General features: G+C 33.1%; 1 protein-coding gene across 3 annotated transcripts in view; it reads left to right on the top strand.

Moving 5' to 3' along the window:
• Window positions 1–5,157: 5,157 nt before the first annotated feature.
• Window positions 5,158–24,263, top strand: part of LOC106457325 — a 105,080-nt gene continuing 85,974 nt past the window's right edge. For all 3 annotated transcript variants that reach the window (XM_022383198.1, XM_022383197.1, XM_022383196.1), the window contains exon 1: window positions 5,158–5,241. In XM_022383198.1, coding sequence (XP_022238906.1) covers window positions 5,199–5,241 — 43 coding nt within the window. In that variant the 5' untranslated portion in view covers window positions 5,158–5,198. The remainder of the gene's footprint in view (window positions 5,242–24,263) is intronic.

Here is a 24,263-nt window from a genome sequence, read left to right as displayed (position 1 = left end):
CTAGCATCATGAAAGTATTTTATGTTTTGTTATACTATTTAAATGGTTTTATGTTTTGTTCATACTTTACGTTTCGTGACAACGAAAACGACAGTTTAAATCTGTAGCATAAATATTTTACATGTTGTAGGCTATTGAACGAACTATCACGTGTTTATGAAAATACGTTGTTCTTAAAATGCATAACCTGTCTGCCTTGTGAACTGGAGATCCCGATAAAAAATACGTTAAAGGTTGCCAGCCAGGATTTTTCGTTTCAGCAACAACCGCCTCCTAGTGGCTCAGCGGTAATTCTGAAGGTTCATAACACTTAAAAACCGGGTTTCGATACTTGTGGTAAGCATAGTGCAGATAGCCCATTGTGTAGCTTTGTACTTAAAAACGAACAACTTAAATAACATTAGAAACATAGTGACACAGTGCTGCACTTCAATATTTGACATGGCTGTAAAAATATAGTAAAATCGGATTGTACTTCAACGTTTTACATGCTAATAAAATCATAATCTGAAATAGACGTGCTTCACTCATTTGCATAACAGTAAAAACCTGTAAAACAGAAGTATGATTCTATAGTTGACTTATTCCTACACAGTGCACATGACAATAATACAGACAGTGAATAATAAATGCAATTGTATGGTTATGTTGTAAATTTTAGGAGCATTCACTGGTTAATTTAAAGTGACCATAATTTTTCAAAGCTATATTTAATACAGAATGAATTCATTTATGGCTAGTTTACTGTGGTTAGTTGTATGTGTCCAGCATTGGATTCATGCCCGAAAACTGACTTTCACGCTTACATGATAACATACTGTTATTTAAACCTCAATGAATGTTTCTGCCTCCGTATATTTACATTGGTAAGATAACACTTAACTCTCACACACTTTATCTAGAAAATAAACTTTAAAGAAAATCTCTACTTTTTTCTTTTTTCAAAACAAAATGTATTTGATGTTGAAAAAAATGCTAATATTTTGCTGTTAACAACAAATTTGATCTAAATTAAGTCTCATTCATCCTTTTTCTTTTAAAGAAGAAATACGTTAAAAAAAAGAAAAATGTTGGCGTTAGTTTTTCCAATCGCTTTTCTGGACATTAAAAGGAAGAAATCCCGCAGCTCATTTTATGATTAATGATGTAGAAGTAGATGTCGCCACTTGTACCTCATTGAAGATTAGCTGTTAAAGTGTTAAATCCGACAAAAAAAAAAAGAACAAGATCTGTACTAAAAAAGTATGAACACTCGTTATTGAGGTGAAATTTTCATCATAAATAGATAATGTTTTACGACAGAAATTCCAAAGTGTCTGAAAAGCACAACAACTTTAAAACATGTTATTTTGTCATTAGATTCTAAAAGAAACATTACGAAATGATAGTATGAAGTTATAGTTTTTGATATCACGCAATATTTCCGCTGCTCTTTTACAGAAAGCACATAATCATGTGGTCTGGTCACACGCCTTTGGTAGAGCTGATGACATTACAATCCTACTACACGTGTTCTGACAGAAGTCATGAAGTCAATCTGTGTCTCACTCGTCTCTGATGTACTCACATGTCGTTGTTACTTCTTTCATAGGATTAACGAACCCATTGTTCTACATACGAATCTGATGGAGGTAATGAGGTCACTGAGTCTCACCTGTTTCTGATAGAGGTTACGTACTCACATGACGTTGTTACTTCTTTCATAGGATTAACGAACCCATTGTTCTACATACGAATCTGATGGAGGTAATGAGGTCACTGAGTCTCACCTGTTTCTGATAGAGGTTACGTACTCACATGACGTTGTCATAATTTTCGTAGGATTCACGAATGTTCATCCTTGTTTATTAGCTGTAGTTTAATATATGTCTTCTGAAACAGTTAACGTAAATGTAAACGTGAAACTAAATTGTCAGTCGTGTAGTGTAACAGAATACAGGAAGAGCTGTGTTATCTTTATACATTCAAAATGGCTTCCAAAGATAAAGTGGTTGGTAATCAGTGTTTTCCATACAAGCCATCCAATCTTGATTTACTTTTTAAACATCGCAACTTTAAATAGTTCTTCACTCTCAAGGAAAATAGAAACGATTTAGATTTTGGTTAAAAGGAACGAGAACAACGTTTTTAATCATGGTGCAAACGACCTCTCTCCTCATTGGAATCAAGATAAAACCATAAAACCAAATCAATACCTTATATGTCTGCTACGATCTTGCTCACGTTTTCAACATTTTAGTGTGAAAACTGTGTATCCTGACAGCGCAGATAAAACAAATAGGCCAATAAACTATTTAACTTCAGGTAAAACTATTTGCTGCCTTTGAAAATGGTTACTGTACAATACAGCGACGAATGTCAGCGATAAATAGAACCTGAAGATATAACTGTAATCCCACTAATGGTTCGATTCTAAGTTACGAAATCAGTTGAGACAGCACAGAATAAAAACTGTAGTATCCATATACCCATATACATAGAGAATAAACAATTTATTAGGAAAATGTGAGTTTATTAGGTTTTTAGATTCTTCACTGGACATTTAACAATATCTGACCTTTACCCTCTTTCGTCACTCACCAGTCTTATTCACTTTTTAGAACGTTCAGTAGTGGAACGGTAAAAAGTTTTGTTTGTTCCTCAAAGAGACTATGAAGTCGTATAGTGTTTTTATATCTTTTTAACAGATACTGTGAGTTTATATATTTTGTTCTATGTTCTTAACAGAGACCATGGGGTCACATAGTTTTGCTGTATGTTCTCACAGAGAACATGGAGGTCACATATTATTACTGTATGATTTTACAGAGACCATGGGGTCACATAGTCTTGCTATATGTTCTTACAGAAAATATGGGGTCACATGATCTTGCTATATGTTCTTACAGAGGCCATGGGGCCACATAGTCTTGCTGCATGTTCTGACAGAGACAATAATGTCATTAAAATCTTGACATAGGTTCTTTGCAAAGTCCACGGTGTAATATGGAATTGTAATATCCAAAGTGGACGACATATTATGCACATAGTGGGGAGGGGGTTGAGTGATCAGGAGAGAGACACACCCTTGAATTAAGATGTAGCTGTTATGAATGTTGATCTTCTTGCCAGAGGAAATTCTGCCAGTATCACTCACTCTCACAAAAAATGTTATGGCCTTTTGAACTGAATAACGGGATTGACTGCCACTTTTATAGCGCGTTCACAGCTGAAAGCGCACATCGTTAAAAATGGCATCACTTCTGGAACCCTGGACCCTTCAAACCGCACTTGGACACGCAAGACCACGTCCAGACATTTCTAGACAGAGACCTTGACGTTATTAACCTTTTTCTTTATGTTTTTGACAAGGCCTATGTTTAAATATCTTTAATCTGTTTGCTTTAAAGAACTATGATAAAACCGTACTTTGGCATACTCTATTAAGACTTCAGTTTTGGTCTACAATCAATAGCTATAAATTTCTAACTGGTCAAATAATAGTTATTGTAGGTTTAAGAACTAACATTTTCTCGTTTTGGTTGCTAGGCTTTTCCTTATATTATCTTAACTTTTACCATAGCAACATCCCTTTGTTTCAAAAAATATTCTATATATAAAATAGGCTTTATTTTCGCTCTTGCTGTTCTGTACTGTTTGTGAGAAGTGACCTTTGAAAGAAACCAATTCTTTCTAATAACTAATGTACCTAGTGTTTTGCTAGATGTCTAATGATTCTCTATTTATTAGTGTTTTTCGTACATTATGAAAATTCTTTCTGCTGTAGACGTGCACAAGCTTCTTAAAGTTAATAGACACACACACACACAACACACTTTCTATGATACAAACTCTTTACAATACCACACAGTTTCACAAATTACAACAATTTCTGGTTGAAATCATAATTCGATCGTATTATCCATCTTTATATTTGTATTACAAATCTGTATACGACGTTATGTATAATTGCACACACAAAATATATTATTTATTACCTTATACTTTGAGAGAAACCATGAAGAAACCCATGATTAGCGACATTGAGTGTGGCAGTCTTGTTTACCAGATCGCATGATTTTATTTCTATATTTCATAAAGAATATTTCACATTATTTTAGGCTTATAGATAGATGAATAGGTACATTATATAAATAATTTTTAATTCTGGGTATATGAACAACAATGTATGAGATATAAGACAACAACAACAACAAAAACAAACAAACATGGGACATCAATCAGTATTTACCTTAAGTTTTAATAAGGTTAATGAGGAAATTTAACGAGTCCAGGTTAAATGTGTGTTACAGAAAAATAAACGAGTTCATGTTTCTCCAATATTGAAAAAATATACTCGCATTATTCTAAGAAAGACGAATCAATATATTACTTTTTCAAAAGTTAAGAGAAATCTATAAACACTTGATTGTTTAACAAATTCTAAATTATTCTTAGGAAGTCAGGAATTGGTTTTATTTTTAATTTTTTGTTTAATTTGGAAAATGAAATTAGAAACGTTCGTACTTTAACTGACAACTTGGTTTTCCAATTCAGTATTTATTTCTTATGTATAAGTTTAGACTAGTATTTTGTCTTATAATTAGTGCATACGACTCAAACATAAGCACGTTTTCTGGCGTTTGGGACGATTAGACTGAATTTTGTTTTGAACTCAAGCTACACTCAGGGGCCTTTAGCACTAAAACGTTATATTTACACTAATGAAAAAATGAAGGTAAGATACGCCATGCTGGGTCTTCGAATGTTAATGTATGGCGTGAAAATACACATACAATACTGATAACAAACGTATAACTTATATAAAGATCAGAGAAACGCATGTGCGCCTGAAACGTCGTAAAAGTAATTAACTGCGTAGAGGTTTATCATTGACATTTAACTTGTGTAGTTAGACTAAGCTGAAGAACTGGACTTATAATTCATAGGCATTCCAAGAGTGTTTTGAGGTGTTTTAAGATCGGTACTAAGCCTGATGTGAAACATAATATTTCTATCTTTTATTTTTTATCCGTTTACCTGTATAGCAATAAACCCTTCTTGAACAATTGATTGCTAGATGGCGCTGCGAGTCAAGATCATCCGAGCACACACAACTAGCTGTTCCCCACTGCTGGCACAGTGGAAGTTAGTTGCGTAGCGCACAAGGTAGAGAACAGTTTGAATGTGATTGTTTGTGACCCAGGCAGTTGAACACTATGTTTACTTTCTTACTTTTGATAAACACTCTCTTTGTACAAGGTAAGCAACGTTTTCGAAACTTACCTGCCTCAATTTTTCAGTTGGGAATTAAGCATATAAAGTGTTCCTTAGTGTACATTTATAGATAAGTTCATACTTCAAAACTAAACCCCCTGAGTTCAAGCTGATTTGTTTGTAGATGATCTGTGGTAAGAAACAGTTTGTTCTCTGCAAATCAACATTGGTTGGTTGAATTCCAAATATTAGATGATGCGCTTGTAAAAGTAGCTATCTTGCATGGCACCTCATTACAGCCAGAAAACCTTCCGCTTACTTCTTAAGTTGTACGAAATACATATATATATACACAATCTTTAGCTAATCTGTTTTAAACTACTCGAAAAGAAAGATTGGTTTTTATAGTGAACAAAATTCAGACGGTGCGTGAATCTTGAAATGATGTGATTTTAGTAATCAACGTATAATAACAAACAGTCCATTCGAGATGAGTTAAAAAGGAATGGAATTATATAGTTGTGGTATTAATATTAAAGTTTTGTTTTTTGCTACAAATTACGATACTGAAAAACGTACTGCCAATATTAATAATAAGAAGAAATTGATAAAGGCAGAATAATTATTAAAATTATATGAAAAATTCAATAACACCATTTACACGACACAGTCAACTTTAACTTGATTAAAAAAATATATATTTTAAAGTCGTTTTATCTAATGTATTTTAAGTTAGTGAGAAATTATTGTAACCTATCATATGGCCGCTAAGTTAAAAGCTTATACGGAACTTCATCATTGTTTTTTTTTTCTTATATCTCGCACATCTTGCGCGTGTTTTCATATTTTTGACCCTATTACTTTCATAATTATTCCCAAAACTCCTCCCTTTAATAACAAATAATCATCGTAAGCGAAACTTGCCTTAATATTTTCAACTCAGTTTTGTAAACTTTTTCAGTCACAAATGAAAACCAAATCAGTGACATATTTCGAAGTTTCTGTCTGTAGTCCAGAAGTGATGTTGAGTAGCAGGTGATACTAAATCTCAAATCACCGTTCACTGAAGCCCCATCGTAAAATTTGTGTTTATTTTAATTTTGGGTAACTGGATCCTCCTCTTTATTAAAAACATGTGGATAATTCAGATAATTATAGAATTTGTCAATAGGTAAACAGAAACTAGAGTAACTTTTTTGTTTACAAAAGTATTGACTAAAGTTTGAAGAACGCTTCGAAGTTAGATTGTCGTAGATCTTCAGAAAATGTAGTATAAAAGATTGTAGTTAATAGTATATAATATTATAGTTGATAGTGTAAAATATTATAGTTGATAGTATAAGATATTATAGTTAATAGTACAAAATATTATAGGTAATAATACAAAATATTATAGGTAATAGTACAAAATATTATAGATAATAGTACAAAATATCATAGTTAACAGTATATAATATTATAGTCAATAGTGTAAAATATTATAGTTAATAGTATAAAATATTATAGTCAATAGTGTAAAATATTATTGTTAATAGTTTAAAATATTATAGTTAATAGTATAAAATATTATAGTTAATAGTATAAAGTATTATAGTTAATAGTATAAAATATTATAGTCAATAGTATATAATATTAGTATGGAACATTTGCAATTACAGTATGAATTACCAGTGTTAATAGAAAGGAATATTAAGGTTAACGGTGTTTTATATAAGAGATAATGGAATAAATATGTCTTGACTTGTAAAAATAGCAGAGTTGGTGTTATGAAATATCAGAGCTAACAGTATGGAATACATACCTTAAAATATAGAACATCGGAGTTAAAGGTGCGAAATATAATAGTAAATACATGGAATGTCAGACCTAAAAGTGTATGTGTGTGGAATATCAAAGTTAACAGTAAGAATATCAAACTTGTAAAGACGAAATATCATTGTTAACGGGAAAGTGTATCGGTGAAACTTTAGATCGATACAGATGTTTCATGAGATTCGAATGTTAGTTTAGACCGATACAGATCTAACATTAGGATCTGCAATGATTTACGATAGTGAAAGCTAATGGAACAGATTATTGTAGTAGAAGTATCATAATATTATGAAATATAGAAGCTATAGGTGTGAAATATTAAAACTAAAAGTGTAGAATATCAGAGTAACAGTACCGAATTTCAGTCCTTACGAATTGTAATATCAGAACTAACGGTAGGGATAGAGAGTTAATAATATCAAATATCTGCGCTAACAACGCGGAATGTTGATGGTAACAGTGTGAAATACCAAACCTAATATGGAATATCACAGATAATGATATCAAATATTAGCTTTAGCGGTAGAGAATGATTTCGTATTTCGCGTTGTATTCCGCTTTTTTTATATATAATATTTCGAAACTTAGTATGCATACATACTAATCTAGATGTCTGTAAATAATATAATCTTTTAGGTCCGTTATGCAAAGAAATTTTGACTGTGACTTGTTTGTTTGCTTTAGGGCAAAGCTACACAATAAGCTATCTGCACAATGTCTACAACGGGAATCTTGACTGTGGTACAAGAGTTATTAGTCGTTTGAGATTTTCATTGTGGCACAATAAAATTAAATAAAACGTTCAAGAGTTGTTATTTGTTTTTCAAGTAGACTCGTGTTGGTTTAGATTTAAACTCAAGGACGAATAGGATAAGCAGTCTCGACATGTTCAGTTATATCAGACAAGAAAATAGACCATCGATTTTTCACGTTTGGTAAATTATTCCGAGCTAATATTTACTTGTAAAGTTGTGCTTCAGAACTAAACTGCGAACATAACAATACACTAATAAAAGAACTGAATAATTAACATCAAAGAACCATGTGATCCATCGCTACAATACAATTCGATAACACGCTAATTTCTTCATTTTCTCTCATGATGTGGTGCATGGTAGTACATTTTTAATAAATAAAGATACATACTACTCTGATTATCCTGTACAATAAAACATACTTATATATATATATATATATATATTGCAATTAAAATGATATAAATTTTTGAATGATATTAAAAATTGAATCTAAAAACGTAAACTTTATATTCCAGTGTATCGATTTTGACCATTAACAACTTGCCTCTAAGTTAGATTAGGCTCGACAGTTTTATGTGATCTATTTTTTTAGAATGTGTTATTCTAAATGTTACTTTAGACCTACACAGATGTTTCATAAGATCCTAATGTTAGTTTAGACCTATTATGAAACATCTGTAGAGGTCTAAAACTAACATTCGGATCTTATGAAACATCTGTAGAGGTCTAAACTAACATTCGGATCTTATGAAACATCTGTATATCCGAATGTTATTTTAGACAGATACAGATGTTTCATAAGATCCGAATGTTAGTTTAGACAGATACAGATGTATCATAAGATCCAAATGTTAGTTTAAACTTCTACAGATGTTTCATAAGATCCGAATGTCAGTTTAGACCGATATAGATGTTTTATAAGATCCGAATATTAGTTTAAACCTCTACAGTAATGTTCATTGTTCTTCTTTATTTACTTAATGCTTAAATTCCATTTTGATTATAATCGGTGAAGTCACTTTAAAACAATTTTAAGTTTTTGATAAGCGATATTTTTTCATTCCTGAATTATTTAATTTTCAATGTTTCATTATAAAATTACCGAGATCAAGAAACAGGATGGAAGAAGTATGCACCATCTGAAGGACGATGTGACAAAGTGCTAATAAAGTTAATCTAGTAAGAACCGTCTATTCGTTTTGAAGAACAGGTTTTATGCTGTAACATAATGTTATTTAACAGGAGAGAAAACAATGGATGTGATTTATTCTGATTAATTTGCACCCAGCTAATTACTCTCACCACTGGGGAGTCTCCCCTTCGAGATTAAAGTAATTTGGTATTTAGCAACTAAATCCCATTAAGAATCCAACCGGATGTTAGTGGTAAGATATAACACTGTTCATACTAGCTAATTGATGTAATTTACAAAGAAAAAGAGAGAGCGAAATATGCACTTCGTTATTTAAGTCTTCTGTGGATTGGTAGCAAAGAAAATGTTAGTTTTAAATATTAATTTATGCGAATTAATCTTCTATGACAAATCATTAGTTTATTAAGTTGTAATTAAGATGAGTATAATTTTCAATTAAGCTCATCGGTCTACTTGTTAAGGTTCTGTAGATTCAAATGTAATGAGCTTAGAGTTAAAGTTGAAAAAGGAAAGCAAATCTTAATTAAAATTGCAACCTGATGGATAATACGGTGAATACAGTTCATATTGTGGTTGCTTGGAAGATAATACGTTATACATGTGTAATATAATTGAAAGATAGAAAAGTTTCAGGTTTAACTTTAGTATCACTTACTTATCTGTGCAATCATGAAAATAAGATTCAGAGATTACATGAATTAACATAAGCCTTCTCATGCTATGTGAAGCTAGACCAATATAGAAAATTAAAAAAAATACATGAAGAGGTAGAGATTACATGAATTAACATAGGCCTTCTCATGCTCTGTTAAGCTAGACGAATATATATAAAATAAAAAAGAAACGCATAATTATGTAATCATTATGAAGAAACGTATAAAACATTTTAACGTTTTCTTTGCGTGTCGGTAGCTAATTCGGTCATGTTATTTTGTGAATCTATATGTCAAGTTAATGAACATAGCTTCCATATACTATGCATTTACTACCCTATTCTTTAATATAATTTGTATTAAGATAAACATTGGTGGTCTGTCTTTACACTAGCTCATGTCAGCATAGCAAAAATCAATGTTTTTCTTTTTTTTTACTCATTTGCCATGTTCTTATTCTGACCTTTGAGAGCAGGGTAAGGTAAAGCGTTTAACAAATTTTATGTACTGACTCGGATTAAGATTCAGAATGTTTTTTTAAATTATGTATTATGGAATAGACTGTTCGTATCTTAAGATTTAATTTACAACGTTCCTGTTTACATAATTAAACACATATATAAAATTGTAGTTATCCAAAACAGAAGTATATTCTAAACAATAAGTTAGTGTATAGATATTTTAAGTAGAAAAAGATTTATGTTTCCAGGATTCTAACATTTGATACCAAAGTTTTAGTTTTATGTATACAACATTGGAAATAATTATGGAAATAGTGAACAACAGGGGTATAAATTTCCCATATGATAGTATTGCTCCCACCCCCTACTGTGTGAAAATAAAATACACAAGGGGACAGTCATATGCTGATAGTTTACACTGTGACTAGCTGTCATCCAACCAATCAAATAGTGCCACACCAGCATAATGTTTATAAAAGTACAGGAATTTATACTGTTTTACGCGATAGTGTAGTGATTGCACGTACGGCTACAAAGACAGAAATCCCACGTGACCAACTTGTGACAATAAAAATTTTTAGCTGTAGAGGGTATTCCATTGTTACAGATTGAGGCAAAATTTCATGTTTCGCTGGGGATGTGTGGAAGCTCTAAAGAGGATACGTAAACCTAGTAACGCTGATAATATATAAGTGATATAGGTAGAAAAACCCAAACTTTTCAAAACTGATGTTAAGTAACTCGTGACTATGTTGTTTATGTGATACTCGCCAATCAGTTGGATATCTTGTCAATAAGTTAGCTGTAAGTACAGGTGTTAATGATCCAGAACTGTAAGACTAGCACTAAGTGGCCTCAGTGGATGTATAGCTGCTCAAAAACAATTACTTAGGAGAAAAAAACAAACAAACAAAACACTGAAATGAGTATTAAATTCCAAACAAATGGACGAGGAAAGCTGGGTGCTCTTTAGAGATGAATTTAACTTTAATTTGTTTGGCAATAGACAACGACGTTTTTTTTTTCGATGGCAGAGTGGATAACAGCATTACGGTCAACTATAACATCTACAGTACTGCATCTCATATAATGTTGATGGAGGCATTCAAAATTAATGACACCGTAATTTCTGACAAGTACAAGCAGATTCCTCTCCATCCTGACACTTTCTCACAAACAAGACCTGATAGACATGGATTCACCTTTCAGCAATGTAGTGATCCCAATCTTGCACCAAATGTAGTGAAACGATACCTGAAAAAAGAAGATACCAATGGAATACTCTCAACCATGGCTTGAACTGCTCAAAGTTACGATATTAACATTATTAAGGCTGTTTGAGTTTATAACGAAACTGAGAATGTTCAAAAACAAACAGACAACTTGGCTGAATTCTGTGGAATAATACAGTATAATACATTGATAAACTTATGGTATATTAAAAAGTTGTACGACTATGTTTTAAGCAAATAATAAAATGCTAGTACTTTGTATACAACTTATTGCTTTTCTTTTGTATGTTCTGTGATAATTTACTGTACTAATTATAAATTAACCATCTAATTACAATTACTCTTTGTTTGTGGCTTCTATATGTGGATCTCCTGTGCCGTCTCATAATTATTTCTAATATTGTGTATCAGTTGATTTTATTTATATGTATACATATATATATATACGAAACGTTGTCTTATCTGAAGATATTATATGGTAATATTAGTAAAACTACAACACCAAAGAATGTTCTTAGGTGTGTATGTCTTCATTGCGTGATTGACAGTATTTTGATAGAACTTTGATGAATACCACAACTGTACAAAGAATGTTCTTAGATATGTATGTCTTCACTGCGTGATTGACGGTATTTTGATAGAACTTTGACGAATATCACAACAGAATACTTCAACAGCAACCTTTCCATTATAGTTGTATTAAGGTTATCTGAGAAACTTGAAAGATGCTGAAAATGAAAAACCGAACATTTGGCTAATTATGGACTTGATGAATACGAGTCATCTGCCCTATGAACTGTAATGAATGATAGTGTCATAAAGTCAATATGAAATATACGCTTTATAAGAACAATTTAGTGGTATCTAATTACCACCCAGTGGCACAGCGGTAAGTCTGCAGACTTATAACACTAGAAATTGGGTTTCGATACCCGTGATGGGCGCAGAACAGATAGCCCATTATGTAGCTTTGTGTTTAACTATAAAACAAACAAACATGTACCCAACTTCCCTTGGAACTACTTCCTTCCTCATTGACTGTGCTCACAAACATGTACCTAACTTCCCTTGGAACTACTTCCTTCCTCATTGACTGTGCTCAGTCCGATGGCCATGATTATGCACTATTACACACACAAAACAGTTTCCATTGTAACAACCTTTTGCTAAGGACAGCGGAGTAAATTTTAGACTGCATATCTTAACAAACCTTCCACAGATGTCTCCTTCCAAGACAACTTTTAAGCAGCTGAAAGGCCTCGATTCTATTGGAGTTGCATCAGGAGGTCTTGAAAACAATGTGGTTCGGATGGGATTACTGTGATTCCAATTTCTTCGGCCATTTTTTCTCATGAAACATATGTTAATTTCGAGCTGGAAACTTGTGAGCCTCCTTAACTTTAAATCCTTGTTTATTATCCTGTTAATATTGCCAAAAAATATTCCCAGATTCATCACAATGAATTTTATTGGTCGGAAAATTGTCTTTTATAAACGCCACTTTCACCTTGCGGATGGAAGAGATACTTTTAATTGGTGTTCTGTTGTGGTTTATAAGGAGAATACAAAGTACTGAAATCTGTATTTTTTCGAAATGTTAAGTCCTTTAACCTTCTCGCTCTCTACTGATTTTAACACTTGACATCAAATATTAAGTTGTATTTATATATATACCAAGTGACTTTATATGTAAGCTAAATATGGAGAAGGCTGTAACATAATCATTCAGCCATAATTCAGTACGTGACGGCATTGTATTGTAAAAAGGTGGGGAGTTCGCCGTGAACCAAATTAGTAGGTGTTAAACATACCGCTTGTGGCGCCACGACTTGCACCCGGGACGACTATAGTGCATTAGAATATGTACATCGTTCTACCACATTTTATTTTAAGTAATGGATTTCAGAAATATGATTATATCGAAAGGAAGTTATTGATACAAAATTATCATGTATGTCATTCATTAGATAACTTATGTGAGTAGGTTCGAAATGAACGGTTGTTTGGTACATATTTCATTAAAGGAGCCATCACTGCGATATCTTATTTACAGAAATATGTGAGAGGTGATTTTTTTTATTATTAGCTTAACTGGTTTAGTGCTGTCACAGAAATTCATATTCAATTATATTACAAGTTTTCATACTAAATCATACAATTTATTTACAAATATATATATATATCTTTTATTTAAGGATTTTATTAATGACTTCTCAACTATATGTCCATATTAAGCACGTATAAAACTCGGAATGTGTATGTTAGTGGATATTAGTTAATTTGAAGCACCACGTGAGGGAAAACAGTACCAATAAAGCAAGATAACGTGATACTCGTAAGGCGGCTTCACTAACATTTCATTGTTTATAGTGGATATTAGTTAATTTGAAGCGCCACGTGAGGGAAAACAGTACCAATAAAGCAAGATAACGTGATACTCGTAAGGCGGCTACACTAACATTTCATTGTTTATAGTGGATATTAGATAATTTGAAGCGCCACGTGAGGGAAACAGTACCAATAAAGCAAGATAACGTGATACTCGTAAAGCGGCTACACTAACATTTCATTGTTTATATTATTATCGTGATAGATAAAGATGTTAAGTAACTGTTGAGTACGTGTAAAAAACAACAAAATAAAACCAATGAAAACTAGGAATATTAAGCACGTCCGAGATTCAAAATGTTTACTTCTTAAACCGAGGAGAACTAAACAACAATATCTTCGTACCACATAAATTGTATATCTTTTTACGAATAAGTGTTTGCATGTGTATATTTACAGATACACGTATTGATATAAGTAGTTTGAATGAAGATTTTTCAAGTTTGATTTTAGCTTGCAACCGTTTGGTGTCTTCTAAGGGTAGTAAACTATTTTTCTAGAGTTCTAAAATTTAGTTTTTTGCTACGACAACTTAAGAATCAGAGAAATTTAGTTTTTTGCTACGACAACTTAAGAATCAGAGAAATTTAGTTTTTTAGAACGTTAACGAAAAAAAAGAAGTAATAAAAAAGGCTGACATATTTCTCTATGCACATGTGTTTATTTTACCCTATTCAGTGTGCTACAATAAAACTGAAGAACTCTTCGACCACCTTTAAGTATAGAATACTGCGATGACGTATTGTTTACATTGTACTACAATAAAAACATTTTCACTCGTATCTATTTCACGCCCCGTATTAGAACGTATTATCATGTTCTGTGTACGAAATTGACCTTTCATTTTTTGCTTTTACTAATTTTTACCTAATTAGATAATACAATATCGTGGGTGAGAAAAAGGGTTATGTAAGAAGGTGTTATTTATATATAATGTTAGTCTTGATTCATAATACAGTATCGTGGGTGAGAAAAACGGTTATGTAAGAAGGTGTTATTTATATATAATAATAGTCTTGATTCATAATACAATATCGTGGGTGAGAAAAAGGGTTATGTAAGAAGGTATTATTATATATAATGTTAGTTCTTGATTCATAATACAATAACGTGAGTGAGAAAAACGGTTATGTAAGAAGGTGTTAGTTATATATAATATTAGTCTTGATTCATGATACAGTATCGTAAGTGAGAAAAACGGTTATGTAAGAAGGTGTTATTTATATATAATAATAGTCTTGATTCATAACACAATAACGTGAGTGAGAAAAACGGTTATGTAAGAAGGTGTTAGTTATATATAATGTTAGTCTTGATTCATAATACAGTATCGTGGGTTAGAAAAACGGTTATGTAAGAAGGTGTTATTTATAAATAATAATAGTCTTGATTCATAATATAATATCGTGGGTGAGAAAAACGGTTATATAAGAAGGTGTTAGTTATATATAATATTAGTCTTGATTACTGCAATTAATTTCAATCAGTTGTGAACCTTGTTCTCTTCTAGTTGAACATCCAGCTTTCGTCTTTCATTTATCGTTTTTACTGCAGTTAATTTCAATCAGTTGTGAACCTTGTTCTCTTCTATTGAACAATCCAACTTTCGTCCTTCATTTATCGTTTTTACTGAAGTTAATTTCAATCAGTTTTGAACTTTGCATATGACAGATTAAAATGATACAACAAAAATCTATATATTCGTAAAAATACCTATTATTGCACTTCTTTCCCCACCATTAACAAAAAGGCACAAGAACTAATACTTTCGCTTCTAGTTGAACAATCCAACTTTCTTCATTCATTTATCGTTTTTACCGCAATTAATTTCAATCAGTTTTGAACCTTGTTCTCTTCTACCTGAACAATCCAGCTTTCATCCTTCATTTATCGTTTTTAATGAAGTTAATTTTAATCAGTTGTGGATAACAAGGTACACAACTGATTAAAATTAACTGCATTAAAAACGATAAATGAAGGACGAAAGCTAGATTGTTCAAGTAGAAGAGAACAAGGTTCACAACTGATTGAAATTAATTGCGGTAAAAACGATAAATGAAGGAAGAAAGTTGGATTGTTCAACTAGAAGAGAACAAGGTTCATTTGCATGATAACGAATCAGGAGTTTGTTTCAATATAATCTGTAATAGAAACATAGGTGGCTTTGTCAGCATGTAAATTTTCATGTATTATCGCTTAAATCAGGGCGCCCTCTCTACTGTTTATCCATCTATAATTGGTGGATAGTTGAGTGATTCTCCACTACCTACTATAGGTTACTGATCACCCCCGATTATTCTCTAATAGAGAGCATCTATACAATTACCTGCAGATAATTGGTGGTCACTATTTGATTCGTATACTGTTATAAATAATTTCAAATGTATATCACTTCTTAATAGACAAACTACAAATTAATCATAACTTGTGGACAGAAGATTATTTTCTATGGCTGAGTATTTATATCTGATAATATTGAATTTTTTTTCAATAGGTGAACCACATTTTTAGAACGATTGACGACCAATGGGCTGTGTTGAATTTAAATGACAAAAATGTTCTTTCCTTTAAAAAATAGTCTCTTCCATTTTTTTTTGTAATTATTTGACCCATCTCTACCAATGAATATATTAAACAGAGTCATTTTCTTAATAAATATGCGTTTCCAAATTTGCAGTTCATCGAATAATTCCCAGTATACAACACTATGATCAATAATATTATTTTTTATTGAATGTTTGAAGTTAAGCACAAAGCAACACGATGGGCTATCTGTGCTTTGCACACCACGGTATCGAAACCCGGATTCTAGCGTTGTAAATTCGCAGACATACCACTGTGTCACTGGAAGTCTTTATTGAATGTAAAAGCTTAACTTTTGTGTCTAGAATTTACCGTTCTATTAATCAAGTGATCAATCTTCAATGAAGAATCTCTATATATGAATATGTTGTGTATTTCTAACGAAAACTCGAACGTGTATGCGCGTAATTAATATATCTACACACATATTTCAAAATAACTTATATTTGGGCTAAATTTCTGAACGAGTTTCAAACCGACATATTTGTAAAAAAAAATAAATGCTTTTCTTGTTCGGTGTTCAATATTATAGTTTTTTTAAGCTATGTGTCTGTATAACTTTCAAAAAGGAACTCCAGTATAAAGCTTAACTTTTACCTTCTTGTCTAGAGCGTCAGAGTCTTTAGCGTGGGCTTAATCTTAAGTAATATTATAATATAGTTAACTCCAAAGTGGTGATTCTAATTGTTCTGTACTTTATGTTACTTTGACTCATTCCATCTATAGAATGTTAAGACTGTTCCTTTATGTTTCGGAGACTCTGGGAACGAGAGTATGTTAAAGGTATTAGCGCGTACCACTGACGGATGACTCAATTAAATCTTGCACGTTAGGTGTACAGAGTACTTTCAAACCTCCAAATCTCATTACATCTGCTAGCGGTCCACTCTTCTCTATCTTAATTTTCAGGGAGAATTACGTCTCTCTACTACAAAGATAACAAGAAGACGTGTGTATTGGACGTTTAGATGAAGTCAGTTATTTCCTTGGAAAACCATTAGCTTTGATAGGCAATATTCACATGCTTTCAATATTTTAGGCCTTGCATGCAGGTGCTTTCTCGAACTTGCTCCTTCTCACGGAGGTAATTATCTGAAACTTCGATCCCACTTCTTTCCTGTTACAGCTAAAGCTTTGTGGGGATTGTACAAATGAGTTGTTATGGCAAGCGCTTATCCTAGTATTTGATGTTGTATTACAGAAACGAAACAACGCTACAATACAATGCTGAGGTAGGATGTAGCCTAGTGGTTACGGTAGATAGCGTACCCAGACTGTAAGTAGAAGAAACGTCATAGCTTAAAAAATACGCTGATTAATTAGTTGTTGTCGATGCGTTAAAAGAGTGACAGTCAAATCCCACTTGTTGTTTATAAAAGAATAGCCCCAGTTTTGACTAGCTACCTTCCCTCTGGATTATCGGTTTAAAGTTAGGAACAGCTATGCACATATAAACTTTGTGTTAGTTTCTCGATTGGTTTGGTTTGTTTGCAATTTCGCACAAAGCTACACGAGATCTATCTGCGCTAGCCGTCCCTAATTTAGCAGTGAGGTACGAGAGGGAAGGCTGCTAGTCATTATCATCCACAACCATCTCTTGGAATACTCTTTTACTAACGAAGAGTGGGATTGACCATCACATTATACGACCCCATGGCTGAAAGGGTTTGGTGGGACGGGGATTCGAACCCGCGACCCTCAGATTGCGAATCGAGCGCCCTAACCAAGTTTTGCTCAAAATTCTAAAGTTATAAATCAATTCAATGTAATAACTGGTGTTTGGAATGTTTTTCGAGTGTTTTGTTTTAATTTACAGTATAACGGTGATCCATGTAATTTTTATACATTATTTTTAATTAGAACATTACGGATTTCAAGCCAGAAGTGTGTGTGTGTGTATATGTAAAAATGGCATCTTAGATCTGTCTCTTGTTCTCTACACCAATATGATTTGAAATTTAATTATGAGGAACGTGGAAAAAAAATCTATCGTTAAGCGGGTTTTTTATCATAAAATTAAGGCCAGATAAGTTTTGCTGCTTCGTCAATTTTCGGCGTTTAGCACTGCAATAAAAGCTGTTTCTTGTATTGCATATAGATAACATCTCAGATGGATAAATGACCACTATAGGTTAAGCCCAGCCGACGATAATGAAAGAAAGGACTAACATCGTTGCGGACGAAAGACAACTGTGAAATACTCCCTGACCTAAAATTCGTAACGGTATAATCAAGAGGAATAGAGAAAAACACATGCATTAAGCACGACCTTTATCACAAAAGGAATAGGGAGAAACACATGCATTAAGCACGACTTTTATCACAAACATTTATATGCTATAACAGCTGTTTGGAATGTAAAATCCTATACCGGTTTATTATATGCTGTATTTGTTTTAGCGCAAAACTACACAATGAATTATCAGAGCTGTGTCAGCCACCGAATCGACCTGAAGCTGTATGATTGGTAGCAACGCGCTCTGTATATATGCTGTATTTGTTTTAGCGCAAAACTACACAATGGATTATCAGAGCTGTGTCAGCCACCGAATCGAACATTTGCTGTTGCTTAGAATGTTTGGTAGTACCTGAAGCTGTATGATTGGTAGCAACGCGCTCTGTATATATGCTGTATTTGTTTTAGCGCAAAACTACACAATGGATTATCAGAGCTGTGTCAGCCACCGAATCGAATATTTGCTGTCTATATGCTGTATTTGTTTTAGCGCAAAACTACACAATGGATTATCAGAGCTGTGTCAGCCACCGAATTGAATATTTACTGTCGCTTAGAATGTTTGGTAGTACCTGAAGCTGTATGATTGGTAGCAACGCGCTCTGTATATATGCTGTATTTGTTTTAGCGCAAAACTACACAATGGATTATCAGAGCTGTGTCAGCCACCGAATCGAACATTTGCTGTTGCTTAGAATGTTTGGTAGTACCTGAAGCTGTACATATGATTGGTAGCAACGCGCTCTGTAACACCACAGTTATCAGTTATTGCAATGTTTAGAAATACATTGTTTTACAATAAATGCTGGATTTTGATTCATTTATTATACATTAAATAACCAATATCACAACTGATTATGACCATACTGTTAATCAGCTTATAATTATGCTATCGTAACGATATCTTGGTCAAGGGGGCTTTTGTTCTTGTTAATTGTTGAATTTCGTGCAAAGTTACTCAAGAGCCATCTAAGCTAGCTATGCCTAATTTCGAAGTGAAAGACTAGAAGGAAGGCATCTAGTCAACACCACCCACCGCTAACTTGTGAGCTACTGTAATCAAACAGTGGGATTTGACCGTTACTTTTATAATGCCATGACCCCCCCCCCCAAAATGCGGGGCGCGATTTGTTTTGGCGGTAACGTCGATTTAATCACGAAACTTTGGATTCACATCCGGCACGATAACCATTGGGTCGTGCTCGGCCCTAAGGAAACTGAATTTATCACTCAGACCTGTTTTTATTATCTCATAAATGAATAACGGTTTTGCAAGAAAATATTAAATTACCCATTATATTGGCTGAGTGCTGTTTATAGAAGCCATTGGAATATAAATTTACCCCGATCCCACATTATCCATAAGCTTTTCTTTTTTCTTCCTCCTTTTTTTTAAAGAAAGTAAATTGGATTTACGTTTTACTGACTATAGAGGGCGCTATCAAGTTCAAATCGTTTTAACTCTATCCTTATGGAACTGGTGTTTGATGAGCCTGAGGGAGGAAAGCTTAATCACCGCGTTAGTAGGGTTATATCCTCGCCTTCTCGAGACGTTAAGATACTCCATTGCAACCAACGATAATCTGGTTATGAGCAGTTGCTCGTATTGTAATCAAGCAAACATCTGCACCAAGCCCAGAATTTCAGTTTGGCAACTTTGATTTTACCTTATTGAGAACAAGAAACGGTGCACAACTGCATTAATTACTTTTTGTTAACTTCTGAACTCCGTCAGCTTTTTTTTGTTCACGTTAATTGTTTTTATCTCTAATCTCTCAGGCATGCTGCTATTTAAAATAAATCCCTATTTTCTTACAAAATGTGCGTTGTGCACGTTTATAATGCTTGAGATTACGAAGCAGAAACACTTGGAAATCTAAAAATTAGAAGAACTTTTTTGTGAAGTTACTCTTAAGTTTCTTAGAAGTTTGCAAAAGAAACTGTGATTGTTCCTATTTTAAGGTTTAGCGTGATGCTATTTTCTTTACTTTATACAAACTGTGAATTCCATAAAAATATCGAGAATTTCTCGTTGAAATAATAATGACGATCTTGAAAGATAATGAAAATATTTCGGGAACAAAACATATCTTCAACTGCTTGGCTAAATTTCATTCGTTTTTTAAATTTTATTTTAAATCTTTCCTGACTATAAAAATTCAGTACGAATGTGGTTTTGTTTTCATTTTCTAACGGACTGCCTTCAAATGGCCAAGCAGTAAGCTTGAGAACTTATAACGATAAAATTCGGAGTTAGACCCTCGCAATGGGCAAAGTACAGGTAACCAGTCCGTTTTGTAGTTTTATGCTTTATAACAGCAATCAATTAAGATATTTCTGAGATTTTCTACTTTAGTGGGAGTTAAAACTAAGACATTAACCACCAGTTTAAAGAGCATATTTTAAACAACTATTTTAAGACACAATGAAAATATTTCAAGTTGAAATATAATATGTTCAACTTGCTTTAAGAGCCAGTAGTGTCTCCTTCTACAAGAATGTCATACACGACTTGCGTTCTAGTTATTTACTAGTAAATGTATCCGTGCTTGACAAGGCATTTATTTTACTGGTTTCATGGTAACGGCGGGACGACGTGCGTGGGACCCGTTCGACATACAGGTGTACAAAATAGAACACTCAACAAAGTAACCCGAGCTACGCGCGGCATTTAACTTCACTTTCTTTTGGTATCGGCTTCATGTATAAAAGTTGAAATAGCAGCCAAACTCGGATCGTTTGTCCGGTTGCTTATCCATTTAAACTTCATCTTTGGGGAAGGAGTGGGGGTGGGAGGGGGTGCACCTGAGTCCTTCCAAATTTCACCGAAACTATTTCAGTCCGTTCCTTACAACAACTTGTGACGTCAAAAACGCAAACGCGGTACAGACGGACACTTCTGCTAGATATATATATATATATAAAATAATAGTCTGTACGATCTCGTCCAGGTGCTTAGAGCGCTTGACTCGCAAATTGAAGGTTGCGGGTTCGAATCCCTGCGCCACCAAACATGTTCGCCCTTTCAGCCATGGGGGCGTTATAATGTGACGGTCAATCCCACTATTCGTTGGAAAAGAGTAGCCCAAGAGTTGGCGGTGGGTGGTTATGACTAGCTGCCTTCCCTCTAGCCTTACACTGCTAAATTAGGGACGACTAGTGCAGATAGCCCTCGTGTAGCTTTGCGCGAAATTGTAAAACAAAACAAACTATACGATCTAGAGAAGAACTTTAATCCTTAATACGTTACGTCAGTAAAGTATGAAACTCCTGTTAAAAAAAAACTATAAATATTTAATCTTTAATAAGTTTCGTTGTAAACGTATCTCTCCATGCTATTAACACTTGAAGACGTGTCGTTTATCAATGATTAAAGTGGGAAGTATTAAACACTTCTTATGGCTCTAACTTACATTTCATGGTATTTGTTTTCTGTCTATACACAATATATTTTTTTATATTTGTCATAAAGTAAATATAAGTACAAAGCATTTATCAGTCAATAAATCAAACACCGAATCTTTGCAATCCCCCCCCCCCTCGGCGAGTCAGCGATAAATTTTCGGACTTACAACTCTAAAATTCGATGTTAGATTCCCAGTGGTGGACAGAGCAACAGATAGTCCATAATGTATCCTTGAACTGAAACAAATATTTTGTTATTAAGAACCATAAAATCAACTTTACGTTACTAATAAAAGATTTAATTTAGTACATCAACGAAATATAATAACAAAGTAAAGACAAAAAATAAAGTTTATCACGGATCTTTCAAACTGCACGAGTCTACTATAATATAATGAGTTATTACTCTCACAACAAATTACTTTAAAGTGTTTCATTGGAAGGCTTTTTTTAGTTTTATTTGGTCAATTTTAAGATAAAAGTATAAAAAACAAACAAACTTAGGCTTCTACTATGTTCAGTTCTCAGCAATCACTGTTGATTAAGTTACCGGATTGGTTTGATTTTATAATGATAACGTTATAGTCCTCAAGGATTTAAAATTTAATACTGGCAGAAGATTGTTAGAAGAATATGAACGTTAATTACTGAATAACTTTCTTATCGCATAAATAGCTAATGTTTGGCCATAAAATTTTATTTTTAGCATAATATTAATATATAAGGCAGCATTTTTACAAATTCGTTAAAACTAAATTTAATCAAAATACATCTGTTTTGCGTTTTGGCGATTGAGTTAATTGAGGATATTTTTTCTGCATTTCTAGTCTTAGCTTATCATCAGTTGAAAACAAGATATAGTTATTTTAATTGGCCAAACCGCCTAACAATTTATTTTTAAAAATAGCCTAAGAATTGGTGGTGGGTGTAGATTGATTAGTTGCCTTCTCTCTAGACTATTAGTTCAAAAATAAGAACGTTTTTGTCAGTTGCTTATCAGTTTTTGTTCCAATCCGTTTAACTCATGCTAACTATTGCGCCTCCTACACCTGGTCAAGGAGAAGTCCATATCTTTCGTCTAAAGACGTGAAAAAACCCCTACGTCACAGCAGCATGCATGATTTAAATAATGATTTTCTTTGAAAGAGCGTCAGCAAAAGAAAAATTCTGTATATTTTGTTAAGTTCATTTTTTTGTAAGTTTTAAGACGAGATTTTCGAAATACGATAATCGATTAAACTGATTATCCCGTCCACTTGAAATACCAAACTTTTAAAGATTTTCGAAATACGATAATCGATTAAACGGATTATCCCGTCCACTTGAAATACCAAACTTTTCCAGATTTTTGAAAGACGATAATCGATTAAACGGATTATCCCGTCCACTTGAAATACCAAACTTTTCCAGATTTTCGATAGACGATAATCGATTAAACGGATTATCCCGTCCACTTGAAATACCAAACTTTTCCAGATTTTCGATAGACGATAATCGATTAAACGGATTATCCCGTCCACTTGAAATACCAAACTTTTCCAGATTTTCGAAAGACGATAATTGATTAAACGGATTATCCCGTCCACGTGAAATACCAGATTTTTGTCACTTTACATGGGGCGTGAAATGTTTCACTTATCCTATATAAATCTGTTGAAAAAATAAAGTCTGGAATTGTGCTCTGCCTCTGGTGTTGCTATTTGTGGATTATCTGGTTGATTCTCCGGTATTTCAGAGTAGATCAGTGGTACACAACAGCACTTACACACAAAGATATAAAACCTGTTTTCTGTTATCGATCTTATATCGTACTCCATGTTAGTGCTTTAAGATGGAGTATGATATAAGATGTCCATCGTGATTGTTTCTACTTCTAAAAATTCTGAAATGTTCTCTAAAAACGAAGCAAAAAGTTGTTTATAATTCCGTAAATGTTTTTGCTGGCAACAACTAAAAAATGGTGAATGCTCTAACAGAATAGTAGGAGAAGATCATCTTAAGAGTTATTAGATTTGAATTGCTGGAAATCAGCTAAAGATTAAGGATAATTACTGTAGTATTATTTTAAATCATCAACTTCTCGCAGACCGGATTCTGTGAAATACTAGAACTGTAATTTTGGTATAGTTTGATTCTGAAGTTCTTTGTTGGTCACAATACACAGCGTGGTCACAAGTAAATAGACACCACCTTTTCAGAAAAAACGAAAATTTTCAGTCATATTCACATTAATTGATATATTTATAATTTAATTAATATCTAGTAGATCTTCATTTCGCTTCGTGGAGTTCGTTGATCCTTTGGGGCATCGTGAGAATTTCTCCCACTCTTGCTTCAAAACTTGGAGTAGATCGCTCTTCGAAGTTGGTTTTTTTGGTTGTTGCTT

This window comes from Limulus polyphemus, unplaced genomic scaffold (assembly GCF_000517525.1).
Source record: "Limulus polyphemus unplaced genomic scaffold, Limulus_polyphemus-2.1.2 Scaffold317, whole genome shotgun sequence".
In the NCBI taxonomy this organism is placed as follows: Eukaryota; Metazoa; Arthropoda; class Merostomata; order Xiphosura; family Limulidae; genus Limulus; species Limulus polyphemus.
Note: the sequence above shows the minus strand (reverse complement) of the source record. Positions and strands in the feature narration are given on the sequence as shown.